Source organism: Labrus mixtus, chromosome 16 (genome assembly GCF_963584025.1).
Source record: "Labrus mixtus chromosome 16, fLabMix1.1, whole genome shotgun sequence".
Taxonomy (NCBI): Eukaryota; Metazoa; Chordata; class Actinopteri; order Labriformes; family Labridae; genus Labrus; species Labrus mixtus.
Genome location: NC_083627.1, coordinates 15,917,641 through 15,937,761, shown reverse-complemented (window position 1 = coordinate 15,937,761; position 20,121 = coordinate 15,917,641). Strand labels below are relative to the sequence as shown.

At 39.8% G+C, this 20,121-nt stretch overlaps 1 protein-coding gene across 1 annotated transcript in view; it reads right to left on the bottom strand.

Annotated features, from left to right (window-relative positions):
• The window catches only part of csmd2 (CUB and Sushi multiple domains 2), a 220,753-nt gene that overhangs the window by 69,993 nt on the left and 130,639 nt on the right, over positions 1–20,121 (bottom strand). The window contains exons 19-27 of the mRNA XM_061060012.1: positions 19,299–19,487; positions 18,593–18,709; positions 17,863–18,078; positions 16,190–16,378; positions 14,687–14,856; positions 14,403–14,559; positions 14,033–14,224; positions 9,467–9,593; positions 137–339 (exon numbers count right to left, since the gene is read on the bottom strand). Of these exons, the coding sequence (XP_060915995.1) occupies positions 137–339; positions 9,467–9,593; positions 14,033–14,224; positions 14,403–14,559; positions 14,687–14,856; positions 16,190–16,378; positions 17,863–18,078; positions 18,593–18,709; positions 19,299–19,487 (1,560 nt within the window). The remainder of the gene's footprint in view (positions 1–136; positions 340–9,466; positions 9,594–14,032; positions 14,225–14,402; positions 14,560–14,686; positions 14,857–16,189; positions 16,379–17,862; positions 18,079–18,592; positions 18,710–19,298; positions 19,488–20,121) is intronic.

Sequence of the window (20,121 nt, the reverse complement as noted above, 5' to 3'; positions counted from 1 at the left end):
CTCAAATACAGGATGATAAAAAAAACATTATTTTGCCATCAGAATTTACTGATGAACCTGTGGGTCTCAGTCATTCAACCCAAGTTAATGTTAGATTTCCATTACACCGCTTCATCCTACCAGCACTCATCCTCACCAGAGAACTGCAAAGCAAAGCCCTGTTTGCTGGTGAAGAAGTCTGTGGTGAACTGCAGGCTGACAGTGTTGAAGGTGCTGTGGGCATCCGGGGGCAGCACCGAGCCACTCAGCTCTCTTAGTAGGACCCCTCCATCCTGGGGCCCGTCCCAGATTCGAAGTACATCATGGACCTCCTCCGTGTGGAAAACCAGGAAATGCAGGCTGTTGAAGAAAAAGACAAATAACTTTATCCTCATTTTAATATGTTTATGCTTTTACCCCCCATGCATGTCTCTGTACAATTCCACCATTAAGGAAAGCAACTTTATGCAGACAAAGTTCTTCTACATTTGTGTGATAATACAAAAAGGTTAGCTATCAAATTCACCATTTCTTAAATGTAAAATGGGATGAGTCAGAGGAGGGGGAACTAAAAAGGTTGAATCAAACTACTGAGTATTTAAAATAATCAATGTAGCCAAAGTAACAATGTGATTAAAGGAATCAATTAGAATAGAGGGAAGAAAGGAGAAATCACAGTTAAGGGCACGCATGAAAGAAACAAATAATGTTTTAAAGTGAATCACTGATTGAACATCCAGAGCGTTCAATAGATGTTCTGCAACGTCAGTCAAGCAGATACGTCTGCCACTGCGTTTAATAGTTGCAGTCTAGACATCAGAAAGATGATGCTGTCAAAACATCTACCCTTCACTCGGGAGCAGACAGCTGTCAGGCAGCTGGTGGTCCTCTGGATGTGAAATGCACTGCAGTTGTGTATGTGTGTTTGTGTTTAAGTGTGGTAGCCTCAATGGAGTGGATTCATCATAATATATTGCTCGGAGTCTTTTGCAGTAATAAGTATGTGATTTGGACAGATGCAGCAGGACTAAAGGGATAGAAAGCTTTCTTTTCGAAACAAATGAGAGACTGGCAGTAATGTTGACATGCTTCACTCAATATAAAAGAGTTACTATAAGGCAAACAGTATTCTCGGCAGCTTTATCCTGCAGCTAAGTCTCTATAAGACTTAGCAACATTTTTACAAACACGGCCTGTTTATGTCAGCTCACTTTATTTAGCGCCTTTGATTCTTCTCCTTTGAAACAAACCACTGCCTCACATGCCGACAAAATACAGCAAAACCGTAGGATTCAATGAGATGAAGGTGTTCTCAAAATGAAGGAAACACTTGGTTTAACTTTGCTGTTTCCCGTGCAAAGTGTTTTTCACAACCACACGGTTTATTTTCTTCAAATGTATTACAGCAAAAGAAAACACTGTGTCTGGTTTAATGTCAAGTGCTCGTCTTAGATGATGTGTAATATCTTGCATGCATGTCAAAGAATATCTGAGCTCACTGGGGAATAACACTCGTATTAGGTTCCTGCAGTGAAAACTTCACTGGTGAAAAATTCTAATACAAGATAATACAATAATAATACAATGATTCCAGCCTTTATGAATTTTACATTTGTGCTTCATGAATTCAGAAACACAATCATACTGTATATCCATATCAAATGTATTTATAAAACAATCTATTGTGATCATGATGTCATCACTGAAAACCATTTTGCCCCAAAGCTAATTGCTGACACTCTTCCTCATGTTTCAATTTAAATAGAAAGTGACACTTTTTGCAATAAAATACAAAAAGCTAGTAACAGCATTTATTTTGAAGCACACAATCTGTGAAGTTGTGTTTATTTCATTATCATATCCACAAGCTAAATCTCTCCGTGTTGCTAATCTGTCCCTTTGTCAAAATCCCATTGAAACTATGTGTTGGATGATAATCTCTGCCCTACTCTTCCTGGATGAAACCATGGTTCTCCCACCCCCACCCCCACACACCCCCACACTCTCTCCCCCCCCCCCCCCCCCCACCCCCCACACACACACACACACACACACACACACACACACACACACAGCCTTAAGCTACAGATGATGCAGAGGAGAAACAGCAACCCACTGATATGTCGGGTTTAGCAACAAGTTCCCACCGTTTCTGCATAATTGGTGTCAGACTCCCGATTCCCATATTGTCTGATGTGTGAGCCGCAGCCAGAGGCTACTCAAGAATGTGCTTGGTGTGTGGATACTGTACATAACCTACTCGACAAGCCCTGTCGCGATGCCTGTGAAAAAATAAGAAGTTCTCATAAAACAAACAGATGCAGACAGGCGCATAGGTACTTTATCCCGCAAAAGTACGAAGATATATATGTGAAGGGTATTCTGTATTACATGCCCATACATTAGCATTATGCCTCAGAGAGAAATGCAGGAACAAGAGACATGCAACACAGACTTTGAACATTAACCCTGTTATCTCCACAGAGCAGTACATCACATGTTTCAAACATTCATCTTCTGAGAAAAGTGAAAATCACTAATCCTATTATTTGGACTCATTCCTCTGCGCACGCTTCTCTTGCTAATATCCACTGGAGCATAGATAACACCCTGTGATATACAGTAATCCTTCGAAGCTCAATGGAAACAATTAAGACCAGCAAAACACTACACATGTATTTAAAACATGTGAGCAGTTACCAGAGGTGAGAACAGACATCAAGCTAAAGCTGTTTACGTCTCCTCGCGCTCTGGGCCTCGCTGACAAGTTCTGACTTGCTGCCAAACACAGCTGCGTTTTCTCTTGTGGCACAGGAAATCAAACCCTGAAGTTTATAGTCGATTAAGAGTTCGAGAAGACACCTTTTTCTTTTTCTTTTCTTTTTTTTGAGTGGCAGTTTGAGTGGCAGCAGCCTTAAGCTTGGGGTGATGGGTGTCAAACCCCTCAGTGCTTTGAATCCAAATCTGTTTGTGTGAAACTGACTCACTCTACTTAAGCAACTCCTGCTGGGGAACACTTGTGAGGTGCAATTCACCCTGAAATGCTTTAGTAAAAGACAATGAGTTTCAATGGAAAGCTCCCCAAAGTACCTGCTGCCAACAGTTTTGCAGATGTGACATCTACCATGTTTAACTGTTTGTGTAAGTTCTTTAGTTAAATGTGGTTTTGCCACAGTGTTCATTTCTCTGATCCTCCAAGGAGGACGAGGAGTTGAAATGTATATATTTTCAATACACTACTTGAAATATCAGTCCATGATTTTACAATATAAACAAACATATTTTGATTTAGGGCGTCTATTGGTAGAGTCTGTCATCTCTCAACAGGAAGGTCGGGGGTTCAATCCCCAGCTCCTGCAGTTAGGAAACACTTAACCCTAAATTGCTCCCACTGATTTGTCAGCTGCGTGTGAATGTGTATGAATGGGATTAGTTACTTCTGATGGACACTTTACATAGAAACCTCGACCATCAGTGTTTGAATGGGTAGGCATGACATGCGGTGTAAAATCGCTTTGAGTAGTTAAAAGACTAGAAAAGTGCTACAGAAGCTTCCATTTATCATTTCAAGTCCATTGTGGTTAAAATAATATCATGTTAACCTTTATTTATAGAGCACTTTTCAAAATCAAAGTGCTTAACAAGGTCAGCAATAATAAACAAATGTAAAAATGGGAAAGGTCATTGATTATAAAGCAAGGCAAAGATTAAGAACGTAAACATTTTAAGACTTCAAAATCATTTGAAAAAAGTAAAATTCAAAGGTTGAAGTGGTGACACTTATTTCCCTGAACCATCTTACCCAACTTTCCCCCCTCCAGTTCCATCAACCAACTATTTTGTTCATAGCCCTCCATCCTTGTCTTATAGGTGCCTTAGGCACTTGAATGCTTGTTATGCAAATTCTGTTGTGTTTTACCTACACGCCCCCTCCCTATACCCTCGCGGGAGACACAGAGGAGTTTCACATGATTTGCCAGCATGAATAAAACAAAAAAACAGCATGTTTTACATTTTATGTACGTCTCCCTGCATAGACTATTAAAGGGCATATGTATAGTATCTGTGCAGTGTGTGACTTCAGACAACATAGCGCAGATGTGAGAGAGGGTAAAAGAAGGTTCTGGGGATTAGCATGAGCAATGTTGGAATCAAGCAGCAGTCACGTGTTGGATCTCATGTGCTAGCAGGCCTCACGTAACACAACCTTCAGAACTGTCAGACACCAAATGGCTTTGTCTTCTTGTTCAAGATTTATGTGTAAGAAGGACAATGGAAAGGTGTTTGGAGGAAGAAGAGGTATGTTGAAGAAAAGCATAGGGTGAGGGAGAGAAGAAAAACAAGACCAGCGTTAATCATTGCTAGGTTGCTGGAAGAAGAGGTTGATGGAGAGAAGAGGAAGCTCTGACGGATAGAGGGATTTTACCCTGTGCAGTCGGATGGATGGGATGGATGTGGGCTGCATGTAAGGATAATTGGTTCGTTTTATACTTGATCTAAATTGCCTATCCCTTCTTGTCACTTTCTAAGAGTGAAGGCTGGAGGGCGGGATAAGGGGATAGTGAGAAAGAGAAGATCGTATGAGGGATACAGGAGAGTAGCAAGACGTTGACTTTTTCATGAAAATACACGTTATCTTTTTCTATCTTTTAATCAGAGGTCCTAAATGGTAAATGGACTTGAGCTTGTGTAGCTTTTATACCACAGGTCACACCTACCAATTCACACCCATTCACACACTGATGGCAGAGGCTTCTATATGAAGTGTCCATCTGTATTTCCTAATCCATTTACACAGAATTACATTCTGCAGATGAAGCAGCAGGTGCAACTTCAGGTTAAGTGTCCCAAGGATACATCGGACATGTGACTGCAGGAGCTGGCGTTCGAACCCCCAACCGTCCATTGATAGACGTCCCACTCTACCACAGAGCCAGACATCCTAGTACACATATAGGGCATGTACACTACATTTTCTTTATTGAAACTTTACTGTTGTTTTTTTGGAACTTTCCCTACTTTTATCGCTTAATTCCCTTTTTTTATTGCTTTGTAAGTGATGCAAACCATACTACAGAAACTACCTCTGAGACTCAGAAGTGCAGGTTCACCATGAACAAATCTAGTCATCCATAGTGTCTCATTTACAGAAGGAACTACATAGGGGTAAAGATACATTTTCCAGTGGGAAAAACTTCTCAGTTTAACACAAATGATTGGGAGGTGAGGTGAAGTGGGAGGATGGGAGATGAATAAAACCACAAGTTGACACAATGACTGGATCCTCAACAAAGAAAAGGGACATTTTGTTCAGCTTGTGCACATTTTTCACAATCACAAGAAATCATGTTTTGGCGTTTACAGCTAAGGGCGCCCCTTTACACTCGTCCCCTACTTAAAGAGATAAAAAAAGCTCAATCAAGTGTCAGAGACGACATGACAAAATTTGCAGATTTTTATTTTGCCTTAATTATTTTGTATTCATATGAGAGAAATAGAGAGAGGAACAGAGAGAGAGCAGAGACTAACTCACATGAATACAAAATAGTCTGGCTGCAATCAAAAGTTCTGTGGGGAGTCTTCAGAGAATGTGTATGTGTGTATAAAGATGATAAATAAGTAAGTATGTGCGGATGTGTGTGTGCATGCGTGTGTGTGTGCATGTGTGTGTGGTATAACAGAAAGAAGGAATAGAGAGATCCAGAGCACACATAAGCTTGCAACGGTCTGCTTCCTCACAACTAATTGAGATTGCACAGAAAAGCCATGTCACACTGAGAAGCCATCCTCATCAATATGTGTAGAAGTGGCCTCTGTGGGACCGTCCCTATGGGACAATCCATCAAGGTTGAGACACATCCAAACTGAGGGCTTTGGAAGACATGAAGCACCTCAGACAATACAAGCAGCACATGGAGGTTGTCTTGAGACATGAACCAAGACGTAGTCACAGAGTCCGGCTCACGTGCTGCAAGGCACATGATGAAATCACATGTAAGCAGAGTTATCGTACAGATACAAAGAACACAATTAAATACAAGGAGGATGAGGTGTGACACTGGAACATGAATCAGCAAGATTAAAGCAGAGCTTAAGGAACACACACACTCAATGTGCTTGTACCATCAATTTACCAGAAGTGTTCAACATTCCTATCCTTAACCATCTCCAAACTCTAATCTTTATCCAAGCCAAACCTTAATATTATTTTAAACTACCAGAATCCAACTCTATATTCTTTAAAATAATCCAAAGACCGGCATGCTACTACAATTTAGCAGTGTAGAAAAATATCCCTATGTGAATAGTCCAAAACTCAAATAGGTTCTTAAGAACATACAGAAGGACACGCACACACACACGCACACGCACGCACACACCTACATCATTCAAATGGAAAATCCATAATATATGAAACTTTATTTTGGACTGTGCAAACTCAGTGAAATGTATGTGCATATTCATTTGAATCCGGGGGCAATATTTTCGTGATAGAGCATGACAAATGGGGAATGCATTGCATTGGAAAATTGGAATATGTGGCTCCTTGAAGAAACATACCCACACTCAAAAAATTAAACAAAGCAAACTTTTCCTTCAAAAAGTATTTCAGAGCTCAGATTTAACCCTCTTCTAACTATTCTTTAGTTATTATTTAGTTACTATTCCGAAAGCTGAACAGCATAATATGTACTTCTGCTTGTAACAACAATTAAGGAGATATAAGGACAGCTGCACCACTTGTGATTAGCTTTAGATTTAAATACGTTTTGTAACTCAGCTCTTAATAAACAGTTCTGAATGTTTCTGGAGATTAATTCATCAGTTTTCATCTGACACAGTATGAAGAGTGAAGACCATACACACAGTACACCATGATTGAAAACAATGGAGCTCACAAATTAAAAAGCATGCTTTTAACTAAATACCAATTTAAGATAAAATAAATAAATAACTTCATTGTTCAGGCGACCATGTGGCCTAGATCCGTCCTCATTTGATCTCTTTAGCAGTAACCACTGAATGTTCAATCGGTGAAATGGCTCATTGCCTCCCTTATCACCTCTATTCCTTTTACATTGTTATTTTCTCTTTATGTCTGTATCCCATACTCTGCCTCCCACCTATATTCTCCCTCTGTCAGTATATCTCTGCAAACAAATCCATAGGCTTCTTAGATGTCTGCTATCACTCTGCACAACTCCCGGTCTCCCTCAAACTCTGTGTGGTTTGATTAGTGTGCTACCTTCAGCGACACCATTTGAAATACAAGGAATCCCTGGGCTAATGCATTGCAAATTCTGCTCAATAATGAATTGCGTGGGTAGGATCAAAGGAATGGATATGGCGCATACATTGCAGAGGAATGCCAGCGACCCAAAGGTAGTGAAGGCACTAATGAACCTATCACAAGGGACCCAGGAATGCCAGATGTACCAGCTACAGGACAGTATGTACTCACAAACAGAATCATGCAGACAACCTCACAGAACTGTTCCTTGTCTCAATGTTTGAAGAAACCTTTGATTGTTTAGTGTTTACTTGTCAGACTTATTAAGTAACATTAAAAGTAAAAATGTAAGATTGACAAAGTACTGGAAGTGTTAAAAAAGTACTAACAGAGCATGAGAGAAAAAACTCAATTCTGGAGATATGTTTAGACTCGAACAAAATATTAAAACTAATTATTTGTTTTTCTACAATTCCACAAATCATGTAGCAGATGCTTTTATCCAGAGTGACCAAAGTCTTTCAGTTTATATGAAATTCTGAAGGTACAAACTGCTCCCTAAGTGTACTTTTATTTTCCCAAAGGTTCAAGTCCACATGAAATTAATAATACATTTCACCTGTTTTACTCCATATTCCCTGTGTTAAATATTTATTTATGTGCCAAATATTTTTCAGTAAAGCTTCATCAGAGTATTTTTACATCAAAATAACTATATTTTATCTTCCTGTAGAACAGTTAAAATTTCTTATGACTCATCCTGCACTCAGGGGCAGTTACTAATTTTGGACCAATTAAAGAGCTTTGTCAAATTTAACAATCCAATAAAATCCATCCAAGCTTTATGTCATGCCTTCTGTTTTGTGATTGGTTCTTTCCCATTTTGGTAAGGGAAGTTCAGAAAACATTGAACATAGATCTACATGCATTTGAATTGTTTTTGTAATTGAAAGTTTAAAAAAAAGATCATCTTTAAGTTCTGTTTCATGGGGACTTTAAGTCGAAAGAATGTACCTATGTATTTGTCGTGCTTAATTCCTACAATGTGCATGTCAATACCCTTAAATTTAAACCGAGTGTAAACATGTTGACCTAATAGTCTTTTCAGTTAAGACTCCAATGCCCTAGAGGAAAGAGCAACACAACAAAAGATTAAACTGTATGCAGCAGTACAGACTATACATAAATGTTCTTCTATGATGAGCATGTGATCTTCTGGGGAAAGTTAATCCAATTTATAAGAGAGAGATTATAGCCCTCCTACTTAAACCATCCATTGTGTCCTCTGCCTCTCCCACATGTTTTCTTCATATACACACACGCTTATAGATTTGACACTTTTCTCATTGAAGAGCACCATTCCTTCAAGTAGCCAGGCTTACAAGATTATTACATTAGTTTACACTGCTGATTCATGACAGCGCATAAACAGTCAATATCCTCAGTACATGCACCGCCACTGCATTTTGCTTGTTACATGTTTTGGACTTAATGGCTATCCGTATCAATGCTGACACCATAAAAGTTATCAGCCACATGTTGACTGACTTTAGTCCGAACATGCATATCGTCCTAAGTAGCTTAATGGATAGAGAATACCACCAACATCAATGTGGTTACTTGTGATGCAGCACTTTAGCTCACTTTACCTCAGACTGTACCTCAGTAAATACAGCATGACCTCTTCATAACGGATACCTCGGGGTAGCCAAATAATTCCACCTTTAAGATCCTGCAGAGTGGCCTGCAGGACATCATGTGGAAGAACAACGGGGTTGCTTGGTTATATTGCCATTACAACCCTTAACCCTGAAGAGCTGCTTGACAATGGCACGCCATCAAGATTGATGAAATAAAGCACCAATTAGCCTGAAAAGACCAAATACCTGGCAGGATTTTGTTGGGTTGGGTGTCATTCAAGTTCAACATTGAAAATCCAAATACAAAGGCCAAAATTCACTTGAAGAACTTGACTTTTTTCATGGAAGTGAAAAACCTGGAGGCACTGAGTTGGCATTTCACTTACCCAGTACTAACCCCGACTTTTGGCCAAAAGCAACTCACTGAAGATTGATTACACAGCAGACTGTGAAAGTGATGAATACCACTGCAAAAAAACGGTGTGGCTAAATTGGAAGTATATTGAAAGGTGGCAGATTGAAAGAAAGTCTGAAAAAAGAACAATGTAATCAGGAAACTAGAGAGCACAAAATAAAAATAAAAAAGGTAGACAAAAAATAAGTGTTTTGTTCAGACCTAATGGTGCTTCCAGGGGCGGCTTCAATACTCCACACACAGTGCAGGTTGTGTTCATATGGAGCCGGGTAGCCTGGAGACAGTATGCGACCAGAAGGCTCATTTGTGATGGTGCCACCACACTCAGCTGCAAGGAGGAAGGGGAGAAACAGTTGGAGAGATTAAGGAGGAGAAAAAACGAGTCCGTAAAGTCAAAAAACAGTGTGCATGCAAAAATGTGCTCAGCAGTGTTCTGAAAGTCATATGAATGAAAAAGGATACAGGGAGGTGAACATACTTAACACACAAGAAACTGAATAACCCCAATTCTAGTTAAGTGCATCACATGAAATCCCTCTCATCATTATTAATTATTGACAGAACATGCTCAAATGTAATGTGCTTCATCATCTTGTTTGCAATTTGAATGATAGAGGAGGGAGAGCAGCCAACTCAATACACTCTGTGTGGATCTCCTTGGCTCAGCCAAGGCAATCCACCTTCCCAACCAATGACCTCATCCTGTTGCCTTTGGAAGCTGATGGACTTGTTGACGGCCCTGAACAACATTCAATATCTCAGACCAGAGTTCATTGTAACTTTAAAAAGACACATATTGCTGATGAAGTAGAATATATACTGTTACATGTATTTCACATATCAGTCAGAATAGTTGTAAACTGTTTGGAAGGATAGTTGCCATGGAGTTAGTGCTGATATCAGCATTTAGTGGGCAACATTTTAGGCAGTGCATCAAAAAAGTAAGAAGCTGTTCGTCAGTTATGGAGTTTGCTCACATGTGTGCAGTACTGGGTGTCATATTAGCAGCCGATAAAATGCTTCTGGTATAACATTACAGTTCAGTACCCCCACCCACTGCCCCACCCTAACCCAGGATATAGTACATGAGCAAGTTCATTCAAATCATAGACAACAACTACACAAACATGAATCTATGAGGCTACAAAACAAAATCAAAGGAAAGAACATTTTGTCAAGAACAAGAGGGGGGCGAATTGAGTTTCTTTTCAGCGTAGAGTAATGAATTGTCAGCAATAAAGCTCGGTGACTGAAAAGCAATTTTCAGCCCCCCTTCAATTACCATCTCCTGCCCTTATCCGAAAGGTGAACGTAAAAAGAGAAAGCGTGCCACAACAACGTCAGACTTGGAGTGTTTTTGTTCACATTTTGGAAGTGTTTCTAGCTGACAAGAGGAGCGTAAAAGTGTTCTGGTTTCATTTTCCTCCCTTGAGAAGAAAATAGATCCTTCAAACAAGACAAAAGTGGAGGAATTATACTGATGATGAGTGTTATGACGACAGTTTTGAAATCCATCTGGGTGAAGAAGACCCTTTCCAAAATGCAGGGTGAAAAAAAACACATAAACACACAGACAGAGACAAACTGGTTGAAGGGAAGTAACCAACTAAGGATCTTAAAACATCATTCATATAAGGGATAAAGACAATCAGGCTGTGATGATCTATACTTTCTAACATCAGAAATACAGGTTTTGTCACAGCTCCTCTGAAACACATGTCTGTATGTTTTTAATCATTAATCTTTCCTTTTTTTTTTCTTGTTTCCCTCCTTCACACTATCCATCTCTCTCGTGCATTAAATATTTAATCAGCAATCATCACTGCAGCTGGTAATTTCAGCTGTCAGAGCATAAACACTTAAGAACATTTAAGGTTTGAGTGAAGGTTTTGTTTTACAGTCTTGGAGATTTCCTCTCCATGCTCTTCTCTGTTGAAGAAAACTTGCTGGATCGTGGAGTGAAGAGAGGAGAAGGTAATTTATCACAGTAAGACAAAGCCTTCTCTTTTGTCAAGCCTTATGACCTTCCAAAACTACTGCTCAGTGCTGCCATGGCAGTGTAACTCCCTCAGCGACTCTACCCTTTCAATCTCTGTCTCCACCTACATCTCTCTAAGATCAACTGAGGTTCTCCCTCTGTATTTGTCTACACCTCTTCTCAAACTTCAAGAAACAAGAAAAACTGCATGTGAGTGATCATATTTTATCAACGAATGAAGATCTATTTTGTAATTTTACAGATTTTAAACACACACCAATAGAACTGACAGAAAAGGGAACACTCAGACTGTGTTCTGTATAGTAAATACATTAACAAATAGTCTGTGTGATTAGCTTAAAAACAAGCTAATGATGCTTAATTTGACAATTTGACTTTGCACCCTTATTAAATAGAACCTGGGGCTGCTCAGGCATTCAACCTTAAAACTTTCCTCTCCTGTGACTTTCAGAATATGAACTCTACCTGCTCAATTTCACTCTCCTCCTCCCCTGCTCCCTCTACCAGTCTCATCTGTGTTTACTGTGTCCTTGCTGCTAGAAAATAATCCCACTATTACAAACAGAAGCAGTCCCTCATCTGCTCCCAAAATTCACAGTGGCTGTTAGACTATCATCTGCAGTGAAAGGGGCATGGGGAGGACAAACGTGTTCACAGATACACAGTATTCTGAATGTTGTTTGTACCCAGACATGGAATTACCTGTCAGTTTGAGTTGAAACGGGAGCCAAGCAATATTATTTTTAATCATGCTGGCTGATGTCAAAGAACACCATCCTGCCTGTTCTCTTCCTGAGCTTTCTGGCTGGTTTCTGAGAGACTCTGTCAAAATGTCGCCCAGGAGAAGATCGAAAATATTGCTTTGGGTTTGTTATCAAGACACCACACGGGCGGTATATGTGTGTGTATGTATGTCAGTTTATAGTTTTGAAAATAATAAGGCATACAGGTTTGTGTCAGCTGGCAACAATAACAAGTGAACTGTAGCTGAACTCTCTAAAAAAAAAAAAAACCATCAGATCAGGTACACCATCTGCTGAACTTTAATGGAGAAATTATCTCTTTACCATTGATTTGGGAAGTCTTTCCACATCTAACAGCTCAAGTTAAAAGCCCAACTCTGTGCGCCTGGTGGTGCTGTTGATGTGGGAAAAGTCTTATTTTAGTAAAATAAATTAATTTTGGAAGAGGGAATTTGCAACCGTGATGCAATGTGAATGTGATGAGCCAAATGGAGCATCATTTTCTATGAGATAATGAACCAAATGAGGTGCTGGGAAAGCAACCAAATGGGGCCCCAAAATAGCAGAGGAAAATCAAACCGCAGATATTTTCTAAACCTGCAGCAGGATTTTCACATTGTTGTTAGGAGGAAGAACTAGGTCAGTCAGCGTGGTTCAGCTGAAAAAAAAAACTAAGAGTGGTAAGCAATAACAGTGTGCATAACATTAAAGCAAACCACTGTCTCATACTGTCAAAATTTAAAACAGCCCAATGCTTTCAATCTATTATGACTTTTTAGTGGAAGTCTTTTCATTATGTAAGTTATAGTGATGTAGGCAAAGGTAATGAGACACTGTGAAGAAATCACAGAACATCATTACATAACACTATGCTTAAGATGTGAAATAGATCATAAAGCTCACAGACTTTTGTCATGGATCTGATCATATTTCAACCGAAAAATGGTATTCAGATCATAACTCAATTGTCTTCACTGCATATATACACATCGCTGCAATCCCATCAGTAACACAGAGAGTTAGCTAACTTGAACTCCCTTTTTTTAGAAAGTGCTTTTTTTAAACAGACAGTAGAAAATGACACGCTGCATAATGTCTAAAGCAGTATCTGTTACCCCCCAACTTAGATCATCAACATTGTTTTTAATATAGATATTACTGTGAAAAACAAGTTTACTGTAATCTCCAAACACACTTTTTTTACTAATAAGAGTTTGATAATGTTGATCTCCTAAGTATGTACTCTTTTTTTATGTTTTGCAGATGTTTATAGACTGCTCCTGCAGCGCTCATTATGTGAGTTACAGAAACTGGGAGCTTGTGTTTAGTGAATATGTCTTCAGTTTCTTACAACCTGGCACAAACAGAGTTTTTGAGGCTAAGTTTACAACTATAGACTACAGATAGCTACAGGATAAAATAGCGAACAAGTTACTGGTTGTTGTCGTTCTGCAACAAAGCACTGCGTGAAACCATATACACCGTAATATCAACACTTAATGATTTGTTGATGTGTGTTAGTCTGCAAAAACTTAGTCATCCTGTTTGAACAGTGGATCTCCATGGCGGTACCACAAACTTCTTAAACACTGCCTGCATTTAACTTCACAGGGATTTTGCAGTAGTATATTTATTTTACACAATGATGAAACATTTTCTATTCATCCGTGGATCACATGCAGTCCAAACAGTGGGGGGTTGTCTGATCGGATCACAAATCAACTGTGATCTGTTTCACCCCTGCTATGGAACATTTTTTCAAGGTCGTGAACACACCTTACAATAAAATACAAACATTTTTAAACAAAAAAAGCATTCATTTCATACCAATGGACTACTTTATACAAATATTGCACTACATTTATGCTACAGTGTGAATATGTGTTACACTGCACATTTATATAATGTAGTATACGAAGCAACACCCAATTAGCAGAAGTGTAATTACTGCCAACTAGATGTATACTGCAGCCAACAGCCTGCACACACTTGATCTTTATCCCCTTCAAGGAGCATTTTACTCACCCATACAGAGTGGGAGGGGGCTGTCCCATGCCCTCCTTTCTCCCCTCAAGCAGGTGAGCACCTCTGGGCCTTTCAGTGTGTAGCCTGGATCACAGCTATAGGACACAGTGCTCCCTGCAAAATGACCCTTATCTTCCCTCTTGAAGCCAAACTGGGGGACACCCGGATCCTCACATTTCACCAGCTCGAAACCTTGAAGAGACGGAGGGAAAATGAGGGTAGTGCAATATGAGGCAAAGGAGGAGAGTGAAGAAAAAAGCGTCAATGTTTCTGTATAGCAGAGGGTGGGCTGGAAAATTACATTCAAGCAAACAAACTGGACAGAAGTGTTTATATTGAATGTACAGGAAGGTGGGTGTTTGTTACTCACTAATGAAGTGCAGTTCAAAGCCTTTGCTGGTGTTATCCGCATTGCTGATGAACTCCAGCCACATGGAGCTGGAGGTTGAGTTGAGGGTTGTTTCTAGCATCTCGCTGCCTGTAAAGACCCCCAGCATACGGGCCTTATTACTGTTGCCATCAAAGACCTGAAAGGGGCAGAGGGAGAGTGGGTGGAAGCATCTGAATTAAGATAATCAGATCTGCATGCATAGATATGCTAACAAGCTTGCTATTCACACACACAGGGAGGGAACAACTCCTCCACCCCCTCACTTTAAGCATGTCATCTTCCTCCAGTCTGAAGTCTCGTGCTCGTAGCTGGATGCCTTTGCCAGGCTGGGTCTGTATGGAGTAGATGCACTCGTGGTTGTTGCCGTAGTAACCGGGGTAGTTGGGTGAGAGTAGCACCCCTTGCATGCCAGTCACGGATGAGCCACATTCAGCTAGAAAAAAGAGGGTGAGCAGAGAGAGAGAGAGAGAGAGAGAGAGAGAGAGAGAGAGAGAGAGGAAGGGAGTAGGTGATGGTGTTGGAGAGAGCAGAGGACATGTCAATCGCTATATGCTTGAAACTCAGAGTATATTTATTCATGGTGTCATGCATAGGGAGATGGGAGAGGTGATGAAGAGAGGAATATGGTCAGTGACTACACCTGAATGTTGAGTGGCACATCATCATAATCAAAATGCAATCTGAATATGATTAACAGTTATTTCAGCTCCATTTGAAAATTGCCTTTTCTGAATCGCACCAGGGAAATAATGGAAACAAAACTGGAGGGCAAAGTTTTCTATAGAAACTTAGCTGCAAGAATTTAAATGACCACAAATGTAGCAAGAATTTTAATTGAATGAATGCAATGAGGTAAAAGGAGGTATAATGATGGGACTATCCGAAAGGTAAGGTTGGTATGTGTAAATAAAATGTGCCTGCAGAGGCGCCTTTAAACGAAGCAAAGGCAAAAGAAGACCAAGAATCGACTAACTTTATTCCTACTGATTAACAGATCTACTTTTAATTTTGCGAAGAAATGAACTGACCTAATTCACACACTCAAAACTGAACATTAAGATATAAATAAGATAATACTGTTACTTAACTAATTTCTATTCATTAAAGTGTAATTTCTTATTTCCAACTGACTGTTAAAAATTTGGGGAAAAAAAGTGTATTTGTTACAAAAAATAAACCTTTAAGAAGTCCAAGTAATTGACTGTGTTTTGCTCTTATGCAATTTCTGTTTATCAGTGCTATTATTCACTGAAGGGAATCATCTGAAGGACAAACACAAGTCACTGAATGATTGTTACAGTCTGTTATTTTCCTTTTATTAACACCATGTGGATGGATATCATTTGTTCTCATTTCAAAACAGAAAAGCAGCTCTTATGCTTTGCTGCGTCATAGGATCAACTACTGACCTACATCTTTGTGGTCTGACTCGTCATGTTTCCAAAGGCAGATGCAACAAGCAACATCAAAAACTGAGCGTATTTTAGCTCTTTAGCGTCATCCTCATTAGAGCTGCTGCTCTCTACTATTTGGACAAAGTAAAAAAAGCTGTTTCTGGGAAGCTGTCCAAATGAAGAGACAATTTGTGGGCGGATGGAGGGATAATAATGAAGATAGTTGAAAGAGAAATGCCTCATGTTCTCTTATGACTGACAGTTTTGTAATGTCTTTGTGGCGTTGGGGTGGGTAATGTGAAAGGGTCAGTGGGAGTGGCAAGGGGGAAGGGGGAAGTGATAAAAGGCAAAATAAAACATGTGACCACCTACCAACACACCTTGGCAGAGGTGAGCTCCACACCCGCCTCCTGCCCCCTAAGCAAATCACCCTTGCAGGACCCTCCAGGCGGTAACCCGGGAAACAAGAGAAGATGAGGGCATCACCCACTCCGTACTGCAGGCCTTTTCTGGTGCTGTAGGGAGGTATCCCAGGATCCTCGCAGGGCTCCAAATCATACTCTGGAGAGAGCATGACAAGAAATGATGCCAAATTGCTCACCAGAGAAGCATTTAGAAAAGTGTTACCATGATGTGTGTGTGTGTGTGTGTTATATTTACATGTTTTTCATGGAAATATCACAGCAGTTAAAATCTCATCAGAGAGGTTTTGAATTACACATAGTAAGCATTATGCCATGGAAATTCCTTTTTTTTTCTTCTTACAATAGACAACACCAAAGTAAACCAAACTAACCAAATGGAGGTCCTATTTCATTCTGGTTTTTAGATATTCCCAAGGCCCTTATCAAAAAACTCCCACCTTACATCACAGACATTTTGAAGTGGAATCCGGGCACCTACATGACCTGTTGTCTTGATTGGCTTGTTTCTTAAAGTCCCTGCAGCTTTCACTGAACTTGGAAAATCTGCATTTTCTTAAAAAGCCTGAAATTCTTCTAACACCCTCCAGCAAGCTCTAAAGATTAGAGGTCTCCCCCTTCTTGCAGAGTTTAGGATTTTTTATTTCTAGCCATTTTGCTTCAAATTGTAAGTATTTAAAATTATCTCAGTTGTTTTTGTAATTGATTAGAAGTGTTTGTTGTTGTTGATTGTGTTGCTTTTTAAAATGCTTGTAAACTTGTCAAAATTAGGGTAACCACAGTGTCCTTTCGACAATAAATAAAGGTTTGAATTGAACTGAATTATTTCTTGTCGTCTTTTAGGATATTCCTATAAAATGTAGATTAACCTCTCTGTTTTTTTTTTAATCAAGTTAACTTTGTGCTTAATATTAAATAAAATGTGCTGTTGCTAGAATATAATTATTTCAAGAGTCAGCACCAGTATGACCACAGCACCTTTCTCTGTTTCAAAAAGAACATAACCAGATTAAAACCTTAGAAACAGTGGGCTGCAGTGGGTCTATAAATGACAACCATTCATTTATCATTTTCAAAGAGCTGGAGGATTTTTGAACTATTGGTAATTACCTTTAACATTTTGTGATACTCTATTTAATATGCATTTGTAGTAAAATCAAGACAGCCTGTTCACAGGGAGTTGAAATATTGGGCAAGTAGGTGGAGGTGTGATCCATCTTAATTGATCCATTTAAAAAGTAATTATCTTTTGATGACACCCAGTTCATAATTCTGTCTTTAGTTGCTTTGATTAGACAAAGGATGCATTCTCAGATCATTAATTGCTCCTTGTCTACACTTTGCCTTCTCCTAAGCATCACTGTTAGTGTCAATATCCTATTGAAACAGGACTGTTGTTATTAAAAGGTCAGAACAAGCCTGTGATCCATACCCGGGCATCAAAGATGTCCACTCTCAACATGATCCTTAAGAGCTAAATGTTCTGACCTTTCTTTTCATTTCTCCTAACGCATGCTTCTAAGTCTCTTCTAAATGATTGGCACAGCACAGGTCTGTAAGCAGTACTTTCAGCTCTCTCTCTGTCCATAGCCTACAGTTTTGAATGTCTAAACCCAATATTACCTGAGAAAGTGATGTTGAATCCCTCATAAGAAACAGAGAAGTCAGAGAGAAAGCGGATCTGAGCCGTGTAGTTTCCAAACAGGCCTGCACTGAGAGGTGGAGGCAGTGTGGAGCCCGTCAGTCTCCACAGAGGCTGAGAGAAGCTGCTGTTCTCTGTCACCAACAAGTGGTCGTGGGGGCTCTCAAGATGGAAGGTATGGAAGGTGAACTGGACACCTAGACAAGAGAGAGAAAGATTCATTGTTAGCATGTGATGTTGTGTGTTAAATATGCTTTTTTTGTACATAGTTGTACATTGTTCATATGTTACATGAGTCCTGATATTTGTAATTTGTAGAGTTTGCAGTTGAATAGAAACATTTGTTTCATCACAATATCCCACATTGCCTGGAGTATTTGGATATATTTTGAGCACACTATTTTTAGTTTCACAATGTGTACTGCATCAAGTCCCTGTCTTCCTCCCTTACTACTTATCAAAGACAAAACACCCACGCAGACAGAGCATCTGTAAATAAGTGTCAAATTGATGTGAGCATTCAACCAAAGGTGACACGATATGAGAGTCATCCCATGGCGCCGTAGCCCCAGGCCGGCCTCTCAGCTCTTCAGTCTTGCAGAGGCAGATTGTTCAGCACAATAAAAAGGCCACTCAGTAGGGGGATATGACATTGTAAAGGGAAATTGAATTTGACTGCTGCATGTGTTGACACTGAGTTTCTCAGCTAACCTTTGCCATGGGAGGTCTCGATTATCCATGTGCAGTTCAGGTTGTGCGGGTAGAAGTCTGGGAAGCCCGGTGACAGGATGGTGCCAAAGTTGCCCTGGATATAACCTCCACACAGTGCTGGCAACACAGAGCCAATGGAAACAGCGGGAGATGGATGAAGGAGAGAAATGAGAGGAGAGCAGAGAGGCAAAAATCAGAGAGGGCACGGCTAAGTGGATGAAGAACTAAAATGTCCCCGAAAAACGGCAGAACTTGTCTGTGCATTTACAATGTGGTAAAATGCATTTTACAAGAGGTGCCCTTCAAGGCAGCATAAAAAGGAGAGAGTGGTATCATCAATATCATTACAGAGTGGGCAGAAATCAATACTGTCCTAAAATATAAAAGCATTTACAGATGAGGGAAAGGAGAAAACATCAAAGGGCTATCTCACCACATACATATAAAACATTTATGATGAAATGAGGCCGAAACTTTGAAAGAAAAAAAAGATAAGAGGAGCTATCATCTTATATGGATCTTTATAATAACTCTGAATTATATAGCAATTTACATGTGATACAATAGGAAGCAAAGTACTCAGAACAGTTTCTCATGTTTTGTTTAGAACAATTTACAACAATTAATCTTGCTTTAATCACATTTATGAATACAAGAAGATCTGGTAGAAGACTATTTGTTTCTAGGTCAATATTATGGAACTTACCATCACAGCTAGGCAGCGGGCGGCTCCACTGAAAATTGGGTTCACATTCTAATGGCTCCGTGTCACTGAGGGTATAGCCCGCCTCGCAGCTAAATGTCACCAAAGCGCCCACATAGAAGTCGTTGCCATGCCGCTGTCCATTGACAGGTATACCAGGGTCCACGCAGTGATCCGACTGTAACTGCAGGGCTAGAGTGGAAGGTGGAGAACGAGGGTGAAGGATAAGCAACACATGAGACAGATATAATGAAAATCCACTTGCTTGAATTGTAATTAAGATTTCATCTTGTTTTCAGGAGGTCAAGTCGAGGTCCAAAAATGTTGAAAAGCATTTTGCTTTCCCAAAGTAATCCTGCTAAATTATTTATTTGAACATCTCTTTCCAACAGGAATAAACCAATGAGAAGTTCCAGCACTCTTTCCCCCTGCACCTCGCATAGTTTCTGCCTAAGTAGCGCTTACAGTGAATTATTGAAGCTCTGCAGAGATTTACCACAGAGAAAGTGCAAGAGGTCGCCAGTATGAGCTACACAGGTAGAAAGGGGGATAGTACTGTCTCAAGGTTTTATTTTAGAGCATGGGAGATGTGTATTTGTGACTGTGTGCACATGCCCATGTGTGTCAAATCTGACAGCATAATCTCACCCTATTACTTGGTAATTATAGGTGTTTTAATAAGAAGCTTGATGGTGAAATTGAAGCCTGAAGAGGTATTATTCACAACAAAGACTCAATAGATTGAGTATTGTGATCCAGCCTTATGGCTGCCGTCTCTGATTGTCCCCCATCTATATAAGGATTGATTATTATTTCTATATATGTG